A 15,259-nucleotide genomic window follows, 5' to 3' on the forward strand; every position below is an offset into this window, starting at 1 on the left:
CTTAAAATTGTAGCTCTCTCATCAGGGGTTGCCCAAAGGCTTTAAAAAACATTAATCCCACAGCAATACCTGTTTTGCAAGTTTTTTAATGCTTTGGACACACCTATAAATTTATAAATTTAAAAAAAAAATGTTTTTTTTTCTCCCCTGGATGAACTGAGTCCGACTGGGAGTTTGGTCCAATTAAAGCGGCAGAGCTAAAATACACAAGCAATAAGTTGCCAACACACCCTGCAGAAATCAAAGACAAATATTAGCTGTCTCGTTCTCACGCACTGCAGTCTGTAGCCCAAAACTGGATGGATGGAGATGGTGTGCAAATGTTAGCTAAGCTAGAAGACGCTAATAGGATGCGGTCTGACACCTGTCTACTTAAGTATTCCTGTCTTCTTTGACCTTTCATATAGAAAAAAAGAAAATACATTTCTCTACCCCCACTTTGTCCCAAAGGGAGCAACAGCTCCTCAAAACTGACCCGAGCCTTGGCATACCAGCTATATATCAACACATCTGTTGCCCAAAGTCTGGTGCCAAATAGGATGTGGAGAGAGAGAGAGAGATCAAGAAGAGAACGATCCAACAAATTAAAGTCTCAGCAAGAAAAAGAGAAGAGAGCAGGAGGAGAATGGCGAGAAAAAAAGCATTTCTGTAAAGGTTAATGTGTGTTTGGATGTTGGTTGCCAGAGGGTATCTGGTACTCTAATGAGCATCAGAGTAAGTTCCAACCAACAAGATGACATTTCCCCTTTTTTTTTCTAATGGCAGAGGATAGAAAGAGGAGGAAGACAGGGGTAAATAAGGGAGATGATTTATATTGTAAGCTGAACTAAATATCGTAACATACCACATTCATCTCATGACTGCATAAGCTGTGAAAAAGAATGTGCAACAATACAATTAAAATATGGGATCATTTCAAATGCAGGGAGTTCCATTTAAAAAGCATTTGTTTAAAATTCATGCTGGCTGTCATGAAAAAAAAAGTCTGTGTGCACAAAGCGTTTATACATTTACAACGTACTTCGAGTAAAAAACTATGTAGCAGCATGCTAATGCAGTCGTGTGGATATAGCATGTAAAAAAGTGATAGCAGGTCTCGTCATGATTTATTAAAGATGACAAAATTGATAATTTATTGTATGATTTAGTTTGAAGGGCTTGTATGTTAGCCTGGCTTCTCATATATGTATTATGGATGAAAGAGCTGAAGCCAGTTAGCTTAATGTAAAGCGCCTTGCTCTGCATGACCACCATGCTCCATATTGTTCAGAAAACGTTTGATTTATCGCAAGAGTCGATACGTATTGTTTACGTGCCACATTGTCCGCACCAGTATTGATAGGTTTCTGGTAGAAAACCCACTTGCATGATAAAGCCGACAGTTTCATATTTCATCACAAATGGTTCTAGAAATGATCACAACAACACATCATTATGTTCTTTTAATAGCAGCACTGCTTGCATCCAATTTGTCTGTTTGCATCAGGATGGAAGGCAATTAAAGCCATTACTCCAAACAGTACCAATCAGGTTTATGTGATTCTCAGCCTAACATCAATGGCAATAAGCCTGCTGTTTCAAATTGCATCAATAGCTGTGATGAAATGGCAGCAATCCATTTGAGGGACTAACGAGGACACAGAGAAAGCGGGAATCAGCTGCCGAAACGTGTCGCTCACCTATAGCGTTAGGCGGAGTTTGTGCAGATTTTGCGTGGGCAGAAGACAAAATAATCATCTGTAACGTGCTGCTGTAACTTCTCTTGATTAAACAACAGAAGAACGAGATGAAGAGGAGGAGGAGGAGGGGCGAGAGAGAGAGAGAGAGAGAGAGGCAGAGGAGGATAGAGACAGGCGGAGAACAGGGTCACTGTCGAAGTCACATTAATCCCATTGAAGCCCTGTGCAGGAGGTTAATGGTCCCTCTGTACACTGTGACGTGTGTGCCAGTGAGCCGGTAGGCATTTTAGACCAAACCTGATTACTTTAAATCTGGGTGGAATGTAGCAAGAAATTAGCAGTAGCTCCTTTTTTTTTCTAATTCAATAATGGATTCATTAACAACATGTTAGTATGACTGCTGGAACACTGGTTAAAGCCCTGATCTCTATTCTCCAAAGAATAAAGTACATTATTACAAATGACTCAAAAGGTTATCATATATGTTCTCTCAACTCAAGCGTAACCACACAGAACACCGTCAGTGTCTACGCCGTAGAGAGAGAGGGTATTTATTATTAATGTTGCGGTGTCAGTGCAAAATTTAAAAGGCCAGCTAGTACGTTTACTCAATGTACTTTCAAACACATAATACATATTATATAGGCGAGCGTATACAGCGTGCGGCGCTAGTGCCGAGCCAAGCCGCCAAATGTCAAAAGGGAAGCACTAATGGATGAGAAAGACGGAGCTGTCGTCCATGTAGGTCATTCGTGGTTCAGTTTAATCTCCTCTTCCTTCTTACACATGTCAGAAGAACGAGAAATGTAAAAGTAGAAAGAGAAGGATAATTAAGAGAAAGACAGAAGAAGGAATGGATGTTATCTGAAGTACTGAGAGGGATAATAGAGATTTCCATGCAATGACTATTGTGATCTCATCATAGATGCCCATTTGTATCAATAATATTGTGAAATCTAAAATCTAATTAGCAGGTTTTCATGATGAGGATGAAGTCACAAAACAACTTCCAGTTTTTGGATGTTTACCCTCCTTAACCCAACTGTTTTGTAAAAGAATTCAAATGTGGGAAAGCAGGCACTGATACCAGCAAAAAAAATCACACCCTGATTAGGATGAGTGACTTGCACTGGGATAATTGTCATCCAATCTAATTGGAGCCGTGATGATGCTTCACATGTGGTTCATTATATGAAGTGAGAAGCTGACTCCATGTCCCTGCGTCCTCGCTGACAGCTCCTGCCTGTCCGTCTTCCTCTGTGTTCTTCTCAGGGCACAAAGCCAGGAGTGTGACGCCCCAGCTGTCAGCATGTGTGTGTATGTGTGTGTGCGCACAGACACACAGCAAGGGGGTGGGGGGTAGGATAGAGAGGAGAACTGGCATTGGACATCAGTCACTACTGACAAGTGGCGGATGGCGTGTTGACAGCTCTCGACTCTGATGTGTTCATCTCCGCAAGAATGAAGCACAACCAAATTGGATTCTGCACTAATTGGATAAATTACTCTTTATATATTGGAAAAAAAGAACTATTAAATAACGATCAGCTGTATTCACAAAGGCATTGTGCAACTGAATGCACGCAGCATGATGCACAGAACGCTGTCAAGGTAGAGCAGCCACGATGTTGTTGGTCAGAGTAACATGAGATAATTATGACGTTTCTGGGTCAGCCAGCTCGCTCCGACGTCATCTTCCAATGATGTTGCACGTCGGCTCTGCCAGTGTGGGAATTACATTACATGCAAATTGGATGATTATGCAGTGCGCAGTGTACTTTCAGCTAACAATTAGGAGCGTGCTATACACTGGGATTCTTAAAGAAAAAGAGTGTGAGGAGGTTGGGATGAAAACATCTGACTTTCCCATCACATATAATTAGTACATATCAAAAAAACCACAATCGTTGCTGAACTTTAGACCCCCTTCAGATGGCTGCGCATGCACACGTGTTAATTTAAATAACATTAACGGCTCAAGGAGCTCTGTGAAAATTAACGAGCATCACAATTTTTTCTTGCTGAGGTTAGTAGGAATCTTTGCATGTAGCTTAGATGATAAGATGTTCACATTATCCTGAGGGGGATATGAATATTTGTACTCAAGCAGAAAAAAAACATTTCAGAGTATTTTTTATTTAATTTTTTTGGGTGCACCTCAGTCCAAATCTGTCAACCAGAAGCTCAAACTTGCCTCTAGAGTCTATTTAATAAAGAGTGAAAGACTCCTTTTTGTGTGTTACTCTTGTGGCAGCCTGGGGAGCTGCCTGTGGGTGTGTGCACCCTCTCTCTCACACAGAGTGCATGCTGGGACATGCATCAACCTCCTGCAAACCCATACAAAGAAAAGTAGATCTAAAAAAAAAAAAGGAATGAATTGATGGATTGTTTTGGTCTGCTTCCCTCTCCGTTCACACCGTTTCCTTTTATTAACACGTCCTCACAGTGTGTCGCGCTGCATCTTCCCTGCTCCTTTGTCTTCATTTACTTGACGAATAAAGAAATGCACACCTATTTTAGCATCTCTCTCTCTCTCTCTGGTGTGTGAGGATGTGTGTTGTCTGGTCTGGTGTGCACTGAGGTAGCTGCAATATGTACCCACTTTACAAGCTGACTAGTCAATAATGGCTAAATTTGTTAGGAGAACCTGAGCTGTGTAGAAAGAGAGCCCGTGTGTTTACCAGCACTGTTGTGTGGCTGTGCTGATCATACCTGCATACTGGTGGCTGATCTGAGCAGGAATACGAGGGATGTGATTTTTTTTAAAGCATGAATGACCATGTGGCATGACATAGCATTGGTTTCTACAGGGTAAGCTTACATCACAGTTGTACCCAGTGACATTAATCTGGCTTGGCTGAACCTTGTGTGGCCTTCACACACCAAATCTGTGCAAATTACAAACATTTTCTTATTATTTTAATTACATTTATGGCTTGCATAAGCCCTGTTGTGTTTTATATTCATATTGAATGTTATTATAAGAGATGTTGAAACTATAGGAAAGCAGCAAATCGGGTCCATCTCAAGGTCATTTTGCAGCTGTTTAGACTTTAACTAGCTAGTTACCGTGACAAGCGGCAGACGTTAAACCCTCACGTCCCTGCAGATGGGCAACTGCAACGTCTAGCAATTTAATTGCTAACAAGGAAACCATATTGTATCAGACTGCACTCGCCACCTTGCAAACAGCTGACACTGCTAGCCCCCTGAGCCCATTTCTATAAACAGCATCAGAACCAAGCCATCTATCACCCACCACCAAATCAACTCCAGCTGGGTGTAATGTAAATGTAAATGAACTGAGTGGGCCGAGAGGAGAAGATAGAGAGGGAGAATGAAGGGAGAGCTCACTGTCGCTAGATGGATGAGCAGCCTTGATCCAGCCAATTCTCCTTCCATGCAGCCTCACTGTATGTATCCTATCCCACTATCCCCCCCCCCCCCCCCCCCCCCCCCCCCCCATTCATACACATGTTGTTGTACAATGGAAATGAGGCAGACAGACAACCCACCAGTTCCTCTGTCTGTGTCAGGAGCGGTCAGAGAGGCAGAAATATGTATATTTGCTTATGGATAAGCAGTTTGTTGGTCACATCATTGAACTGCTCTGGTGGACTTTTCCTGCATCCGTATCTCAAAAGATTAAACGAAACATTGCTAATGAAAATAACTCTCTTTTGAAGGGCAGAAATGTGGAACCATGTTGACAGAATAGTGAATTTTAAGCCCTGTTGAAAGCGTCTAGACTAACACACAAACACATGCTTCCTGTCAGGCTCCAAAAGAGAAATGATGTAACCATCTGCTCCAAGGACAGAATGGAGAGAGGCCTACGTCTAGCATATGACACTAGGCGAGTGCGTGCGTGTGCATGTGTGAGTGAGGTGTGCCTGTTATCAAGGTGAAAGTGACCTTCTGCAAAGCTTCCTGTTACCTCGGGAAACCTCCAGCATAGTAACATAATAAAGAATGTGCGGTTAACAGCTCTGATTTCCAGGAAAATAGCCTCCTACATCTTTAGGCTGCTATTATTGAGGTCTCCAGTTGCTGTTACTTAGCATAATAAGATACAGTACAATGGCAGCCTTCCCCAAAACAAACAAGCACAACACAGGAAATAATTTTTCACTGACCTTAACATCCTAAATCCTCCCTAACTGTAATGTTTCAAAAATAAAACCTTCTTCCAGTGACACTAAAGTCGCTGTCTCCACCGTCTCCTCTGTGCCTCTCTGTTCTATTTCCTTCAGTGCTGTCAGCTCCGAGGCCTCCACCAGAAAAGCCAGCTCCACGCAGACTCCCTGAGTGAAGCTGGCAACAATCTTTGAAGCTAAAAATAACCGCGGCAAAATGCAGCGAGCTCGGGATAATCAGAACCCACGCCCATATGCAGGCCGGGGCCCGCCTGCTAAAACTGCTGAGTGGCAACAGACCAGGATACAATCACAGTGAGATCAATACAATACAGGCACAGAAGATGGGCTAAGGTGGCTCATGTAATGCACATGCTGACACGTGGGATGCACACAGAATCACAATCTATAACCAACCTAAGAGGGAGGATGTAAGGATTAATGAGCATCAGCACACGGTGATCTTTAGGCTTTAAGGCTTTTATTTTGAAAAATAATTCACACAAACTGCAGTCTTTAAACCTATACTTGGTCAGCAAAGGAAGTATTCAAATTCTTTATGTTACATTAGGTCCCATATCAAACCACACTGTGGTTCTAAACACATAATAAACATGGCATTTCTCCCAGTTCATTATGTAATAAAAACACAGACTTGAGCCTTTGTTCAATGTGCTATATTTACATTGAAATATTTTACATTTATGCATAGGTGGTTTTTGTACTTTTATATACTTCTGAGCTTAAACAATGCTGTTTTTATGTATTTTTAATGACATTCTACAGTGTCCAGTCAAACACCAGCAGCAGCAGCAGGGGTAACGATAATGTGAATCAGACAAGCTGACCTTGAGAGACAGGCAGCGAGAGACGTGAGAAAGCAGACACATGTCTCAGCCAATGAAAGAAATTTGAAAGCATCTCTGGCCTGCACTGTAGGGCTCCCCGCTAGCTCTGTGTACAGCGAGGTTAAATTATTACTATCTAAGCATTTTATCTTCGCTAATGGCATTGTTTACTGCCAGGTGCCAGCAGCATAATGAGCAGAAGGCAGGGAGAGAGACTTTCCTTCAGACCGTTTAATCACTGGTGATTTTTTTTTTTATGCTTGAAGCAAACAAGAGGTCAAACTCTGTCACTTGGCCATATGACCTAAAGTTAATGTCCACATATGACAGTTGACAAATATCCCCTGTGTGATTGCAATTGAGCCAAAGTCCTACACATTTTGTTTATGAACTTTTTTGTTTTGTGTAAACCATCTGTATGCCAACAGCAACTCTGTTTTGTGCACGATATCATGAAGACACACACACACAAATGCTATTTTACGTATTGCCACGGATGATGCAATTTTTCTGGGGCATCTGCAGGTCAGCTGTGGAGTTTTCGCTCCGTCTACGCTCCTTCCTGTAAGATAACTAGCTGCTGTTGGCTGTGCTTGAACTCATAACTGTGTACCATTTATTTGTTTACTTGTGTTAAACGGTTTGCTGCTGTAGGCCGGCTGACAGATCTAATAAGAGAGAGCGGTGAAGATGGGCCATGGGAAAGAAGAAGGGGAGGCAAGTGGAAGAGGGGTCTTTGAAAACATCCCTTATTTATTAACTCCCTGAAAGCAATATGTGTATCTTATATTCTATAAGGTCTTTGGAGTTCATTTGCATCACACCAATTTTCTACAAGTAATTTATAGATCAGTTACTTTGCATAATATACAATCATGTAGTAACATCACATAGGATAATTAATTTATTCAGGACAATGGCCCGTTAAATGCCAAGCAAGCAAAGGAATTCATCTTTAAAATGTTTATGTCACTACAGGACAACATCCTAGTAATGAACATAAAAAATGTTCAACTTTAGCAACATTAGCGTTTGTGTCTCCCATCAGCAGTCAGAGCCAAACACCTCAGAGAACGGGGAACATCGGAGCGCTTTAGCTAGCAGGTGGCACATTCCTCTAGAGAGGCAACGCAGGGGCAGGTGAATCCCAGAAAAGGAATTAACTTCTCTTGCATCTCGTCAGCCGTTACCTTCCCCGCCACTGGCTCCAATAAAATGGTGCAAACCTCATCTAATCAAGGCAGCTTAAACCTGAATTAATTATTAAAAGCTCCTCTGAAGTTAGCGGCAAGCATTTTACCACTTTGTACTTCATCATCATCCGGACACAGCTGATAGATGTGCTCGAGAAAAGGGTGGGGGAAGGTGGAGAGAGAGAGAGGCAGATGGAGAACCTTGGCAGTGATAAAATTTTGTGTGTGTGTGAGATGGGAAAAATTCTTCTTTTCTTATAGACAGGGAATTAACTCAGCATGTGATAATTCACGAAAGGGCCATCCTCAATTATTTACACTTTCCACTACATATTGAACATGTTTCTCTTTCGCATCATTAAAATTTCAACGCTCTTCCCCCCTGCAAGACATTTCATCAGAATGAATCGAAGTGACGCTAAGCTTTAAATCAAAGACTCCAAACAGGATGAGATGACAGCTTTTTTGATGTTTCCGGTTAGTGGTCAGCTCTGAAGCAGACTGGCAGAAGTATAGTTGATTTTAAAAAAACTGCTTTGATGTACAAATGGTTATATGTTATCTTCACACGGACATAAGGAGAGCACATGTAATTTACTATTTGGATGGATTGGAGTCACACTGAGATGCCAAGTTGAATATCAACCTGAAATATGTGATGCCAGTGTTAGAATTCTCTCATATGTGTACATGAATTATGTAGATTTAAAGGTTCTTTATTGTGAATGCCACAATAATGAGCATAGGATCATTGATCTCTCTTGAGAAATCACTTTAAAGCCTGTCTAGATGTATCTACCATAAGGCACATTTCTTACACCCACAGCATGGATATCAAGTGTCACAATTTAACAATGCCATATTTCTGTTGTATGATTTCCTCAATAGCTGTTATTGTGTCCTAAAGGAGAAAAAATAATCTTGCAATCAGACTTGATTTCTCTTCTCATTCACACATGCATTGAATACACTTAGATATAAGCTGTCGCTGTGAATGGATATGTTCTGTACGTGTGAATGGGCACCGTGTGAACGCATACTGTAAATACACAGGGAAACAAATCCCACTGGGAACTTGTTAGTAAGCAGCTTCCGCCAAACTAATCCAAGTGCAAAGATTGTGAACTCTGCAATCTGGTTTAAAACCCTGAAAATCTGGTGTAAAACCTAAAATCTCTCCCGATGAGATGATTACTGCAACACAAACATGTACACTGATGCCATCAATGCTGGCCAGAGGTGATGAAATCCAATGTTCATTTTAGGTTAATGTATTAGATTGAATGAGCAATACGTTTTTCTCTAAGTGAATATACCTCATGTTACTGCTGAACCCCAGACGGTCAGCACTTTGTCACATTGCCATCTGAGGTGTCATAGCCCATATAGTGAGGATTACCCAAAGTGCAGTGGGTGAGAGAAGGCTCATATGTGGGGTTTTAGACATCTTGTGCTGAGTCACGTGTCTGTTTGTACATACAGATGGATGTCATCCACAGATTGCCTTGGATGGATTCAGTATTTTAGAACAGATGTCATACATATGATTGCATGCAGACAATGGAACCCTTTCTGCTCGCAATATTTGAAGAAAACTGACAAGAGCTCATAAAAGCCAGAAAAGCATTGGTGTTGTTGTACATCCTGGTACTTTCAGTACCAGTTTTATGTCACTACGCCTAACACTAATTAATCAAAAGAGCTAAATCTTGAAGGATGAATGAATGAGATGGTTGACAGTGGTTATTTTGTGATCATCTAAACAGGGACAACACTTTCAATCTGCATATACGGGCATACAAATTGTTTAGTACTTTGTATATTGGAATGTGGTCATGGCTTGGAAGTTGTGGTGACTTCTCGTCACTTTTGGGTAATCCAAAAATGGGCGGAGCTAGTAACTTGCAACATCACTCACCTGTCAATCAAATGTGTGAGGTTTAACTTATAAGTGTATTGATTGACTCACTTTTACAGCCAGCCTCTAGTGGCAATTCACGTTTTTATCACATCCTAACGGTTGCTGCTTGCTCATAAACATTAAAAAGATACCACCATTCTGCAGTATACTCTTGTTACTGAAAGCAACAAACTGTTTCCTTAGGCCTCGTTGCGGTACCCTTGAAGAAAACACTGCCTTAAACACGTCACCCTAATGAAAAACATCCTGCCACACACCATACATCAAAACAATCCTTCAGCAGTCAGGTTGCTGTTTGTAAGTCTGTGCAGAGAGTGTGTGTGTGTGTGTGTGTGTGAGTGAGTGACTGATAGGTGGGCTGATGTAATTCTGGTGTTTCCACAGTCACGGTGATGGGTTGTTAATCTGGATTTAGGTTTCAGAGCCACTGTCTGACTGAAACCTAATCCTGCAGAGTGGCTTGGACACAGAGACTGCAGACTGCACCGGAGCATCTTCTGAAGCTCCTGACAAACACATTATAATGAATATTAAAAAATCTGCGGTGGCTTTGGTCTCCTTTGTACTCTTATACATATAATACAACAAATACAGCTGCAGTGTCTTCTCATCAGTGAATAAACCTTTCTAGGGACTTACTGATCACTTACAGTTTCTTTTTCATTATATGACATGCTTCAATAATTTAAGATACTTTGCAGATGATGGATCTTTTTGAACTTATATGAACTTATATAGTTAGGCGTGTATAATAAATGGCATGTGGCATCACTGACAGATTTATCACTGCTCTTCTGGAGAAGTCATATTTCCCCAAAGTAAATGGACACCTTGTGCAACTTCAGCATAAAGCTTGTCTGGTCTTAGTTCTGAAGGTGGAAAAATCATAATGATCAATCAACATATTCTTTTATTATTGACTAATTGTTTGAGCTGTGGAGTATATAATGTGAATTTAGATGATAATGCTGTGTGTTAGGCCATTAAACACATAATGGTGGCCTGGTGTCCGCATACTTTTCTCAAATATGGTCACTAAAGCCTATTCTGAGAGTTGAGTAAATCCTCTTGTCATATTTGTATTAAACTTCTGTTTCACTGCAGCAACACTGCATTACAGACCACAGCTTTATAGTGTGATTTGCAGTTCATTCTCTCCCTTCATTGCTGAGGCATCATTTGACATTTTGCCCTGTATCGCAGAGGTCACTTGGCTCCCTATTCTGGTATCGTCTTTTCCCAGGCCCTCTTGCTTTATTCTGAGGCTGACAACACAGTTATAGTTTAGGATTCAGTGAGATCCGACAGATTTAGATATGCCAATCATCCTTGCAAAGTGACATTTACTAGAAGTAAGACAACTATCATATCTTCCTGTTGCTGTCAGATGTTGACTTTTTGACAGTTAGACAAGCTAGAATGTCAAAAGAGCTGCAAGGCACACAGGGGGATTGTGGGGTAAATGTGCCTTTCATTTTGTTTAAGCACTGAAAACAACATACAACTGTACTGTGTGAGACAGGAGACCAACAATAATACTCATTTTGCTGTCTTCATCATCATGCTTTGCACAAACCAGGCATCAAGTAAATGCAGCACTTTAAATCAATTTACTCTGGGATCCTGGCTGGAATTTGGATGAGCATGAAGCTGCAACACATTGCTTTGCTCACTTAGCAGACCAGTGACAGCGCCACATCCCAGTGTGAGATAAAAATCTATGTCACTCTTAATTTTGTGACCTACAAAGACAGGGACGGCATTGATAAGAGCACCCAGCTGGCCTGTGATACTTTTAAATTCTCTCAGCTTCTGAGCACGAGCCAACGCGGGCAATTCAGTAATACCACATAACACATTTCCTCATAATGGATAGTTAATGTGAAAATGATGGCCTTTTCAAATCAAAGCAGCATGTGGGCGGTGGAATAGAGGGGTTGGGAGGGTGAAGGGTGTTTAGGATTATCGAACAAGTCGTGGCAGAACTTTCAATGGCGAGCTAAAGAAGGACCGACATTTTCCCTAGGATATCTATCAACAAGGCTTAATGGTTTTCATGGGCACTTGCTGGAGAAATGGCATTCTTTTTTTTTAATGGTTAATTAATAAATGAATGGGCGATGATAAATTGCCCCCCATTTTTTTTCTCCTGGTAATGAAAGGATACACATTTTTTTCCCAGCCCCTGTCTTTCTAATTACCAGAGGGAACGTTCCCTGGTCTCTGGTGTAATCTTGGGACGTTTTCATTATCGTGGACACAAAAGAAGCCTGCACTTTTTGCAGTCAAGCCAACACAAGCCAAAGCAGGTGGACTGGTTTTGATTTAGTTCTTATCAATTATTGAATATATGACTGCTGTACTGTAATTATCAATAATTTAATAAATGGTGGCCATCATGTCACATTCTCATACGCATACCGAGGGGGTGAATAGCAACCAGCTTAAATGCCATCACAGGGCCATTCAGGTCACTGCTAATTAATTCATAGTGCATAGTTAATTCAAGATAAGGTATACGTAATTGTTGTATATTATGCATGACAACTAATTGCTCTGTACCGTGACATTAACCTGGATAATGTAGTATATAATGGCAATGCAAATATATGATTAAAATGTAAGAATAGTTGAGCCTTTCATAAAATGCATGTTGATTTGTCAGCCCCCCCCCCAACAGACACACACACACTCACACACCTCTTGCAGACTCAGAGATCTGTCCATGCATGAGGTCACACTGGTAATTTAAAGCCACTCCTGTGACTCCAAAACTGTCCAGGATCAGAGGCATGAAAATCACAAGCAAAAGGGAGGTCCGGCACATAATGTGACACCATTTTGAGAGCAGAGAGATTTATCATGGAAGAAGCTCTCTGTATGTGTGTGTGTGTGTATCATTGATTGCTGCAAGAAAATCCCCTGTAGCAGCAATCAATAGCATGAGCATTAGCATGACTTGAGTCAAGGACAGAGATGCTAAAAACACAAAAAGAATCAGCATTCATTAATGAGCACATTCGTGTGTCGAGGGAAACCTTCAAAGGTTAGGAACACAACTCTAAACGCTGCATTTGATTGTAGTAGAAGACACTTATATGAATATAGCTTTAAGGTTCCAGGTAAGCACAACACCTTTTATTGTTAAGTCACCCTTCGTTAGAGCGTTTATTATGGTGCTAACATCAAGGTATTATCCCTAGTTGAATGTTACTATACTGTGTCAAAGGACAGTATATTGACCTTAATCATCCATTCTATGAGGTGTTATCAACCTACTTACTCTATTACTTCATTCCACACAAAACTAGAGAAAGTGTCTTTTGCTGCTTCCCATGCATCCAAATTATGATATAGCAAAGAAACAGCAGAGAGATTGATTATGAGTCCTGCACAGCCAATCAGTACTATTGATCAATCTTCTGAGATATTTAGCCTACAGGGGTGTCAAATGTACAGTGTGACAATACATGTCAATCACCAACCAAATGATCCAAAAAAAACTATGAGTTCTCCACTTTCTTAGCTTTAAGAAGCAGAGAAATCTTTTAGCACACAACTCACAGCAGATATACTTCAAAGTTTGGAGTCAGAAAGAGTAGGAAAGACTTACGTGTTTTGCGGTGGCCGTGTGTGCGCGTGGTGAGCGTGGTCGAGACCGTCTCTGTAGTAGTATGTTCCGCTGTCCACATCTGCGTTGAGTCATGGAGTACTGTCGGATTGGACGGAGAGGAGCTAGAGGTGGCAGCTCCGATTACAAAAGTTGTCCGTGCAGCGGCAGTGGTCGTTGTAAAACCTCCACGTCCATTGCGACTTCCAGGATTCCGAGGAGTTACTTGACTACCTGAAGCTCCGCCCCCTCTAGGGTTTGTAGTAGTGGTGGTAGTGGTAGTGCGAGTTCTACCTTTTGCCACGGTTACAGTCCTAGGTGTGGGGTTACCACCATCGACTGTAGGAGTAGTCGTAGTAGTGGTAGTGTCAGGACCTTTGGGAATCCCGCTTGGCTTGGACAGGAAGATAGGATCTTGGCCTATTCGATTTGCATCCACCAGGTCTGTTGGCACATAATCCCGCACTGTTCCAACTACAATCCATTTCAGAAGCATCAGGCTCAATCCAAGGCCGATGAAACCAATAAGTAATGGGACCACACACAGCCATGTCTGCTGGCGAGGCCAAACTGCACAACGAAGGGGACCCTGATCCTGGGCCTGGCCTTCACCACGGGCCCCAGAAGTCCCTGAACCTTCAGGTTCCTCCAGGATCACTGCCCCAGATGCAGCTGCCCCAGAACACTCGCTCATCCTTCCCTGCCGTCCTTTATGGCTCATTGAGGGTTAACCCTGCGATAGGCATCGGTCACACATGGCAGAAAGGTTCCTGACAATGCAGGACATTGATTAAATACAAAAGAATGGCAAAGAAATGGGAAAATAATCACCCCACAGGGTCGAGCTCTTAACAACACGTACACAAATATGTATTCCGAGGATGGAAAGAAGGGGAGGGGTGCAGGAGATACATGCAGACACACAATCAAAGACACACAAGCACACGCACTCACACTCAGAGACACCCAGTGGGAAACAGTAGAGCTGGCGTAGATGGATAATCGCCTGATTAGTCTGCGTTTTTTTTAAGTCCTGCAGTGTCCAACTGAAGACAACAGCAAACTCCAAGAATGTTCACAGGAGGGGTAAAGCGAGAAGAGAGAAAAAAGTGGTACCTCTAACAGGAAGAAAGAGAGACGGGAAGGAGAGATGGGTGGGAAGAAACGCCTTTACATCTGTGCATGAGAGAAATCCATGGCATCAGGGTTCGGATGCCATCGCAGCGAAAAATCCAGAAACTACTTTTACCTATCATGCAAATACGTCCCCTCCATGTACAATCCACAGTGGGACAGAGACGTCTGATCAAAGAGTGAAACTTGAAGGGTGGGTCCAGTTGCTTCCCCACCCTGTGCAGAACCAAAAAAAACCTTCCCCGATGCTGTCTGTTCCAGCAGAGTCAGCGTCCTGCCGATCCCAAAATCTGTCTTTTTCGTAACTAAAAGATGAGAGCAAGGAGATCTAGTGCTTCTGTGTCTGTTCCAACACTCTTCTACGACTATCCACTGTCTCGTCAGTCTCTCCTTTTTTTCTGTCAATATTTATCACTCCTTTGGATCCGAAGCCACTTTACTTCCTTTATGAGAGACTAAAACATAAAGCACTAGAATCCCATTCATTTTCCAGATCCAGTCAAAAAGAAGCACTTCAGATGAGGACAGAGAGAGAGAGAGGGAGAGAGAGAAGGAGGTGGGGAGAGAGGGGGGTAGAAAAAAAGAGAAAAGAATGAGGGGTGTTGTCGTGCAGTATCACAGGGCGGATAAATCTGCAACTGCGACGCGTGATCCTGCTCCTTCTCCAGCCGGCTGTGGATCAGATTTCCCCAAGCTGCTCAGCTCTCCACTGAGTCAGTACACTGTTCGTTAATACTG

The 15,259-nt window shown here is 42.0% G+C and overlaps 1 protein-coding gene across 1 annotated transcript in view; it reads right to left on the reverse strand.

Moving 5' to 3' along the window:
* Positions 1-14,157, reverse strand: part of nrg3a (neuregulin 3a) — a 270,445-nt gene extending 256,288 nt beyond the window's left edge. The window contains exon 1 of the mRNA XM_028424101.1: positions 13,391-14,157. Coding sequence (XP_028279902.1) covers positions 13,391-14,108 — 718 coding nt within the window. The 5' untranslated portion in view covers positions 14,109-14,157. The remainder of the gene's footprint in view (positions 1-13,390) is intronic.
* Positions 14,158-15,259: the final 1,102 nt, after the last annotated feature.

Source organism: Parambassis ranga, chromosome 15 (genome assembly GCF_900634625.1).
Source record: "Parambassis ranga chromosome 15, fParRan2.1, whole genome shotgun sequence".
Classification (NCBI taxonomy): domain Eukaryota; kingdom Metazoa; phylum Chordata; class Actinopteri; family Ambassidae; genus Parambassis; species Parambassis ranga.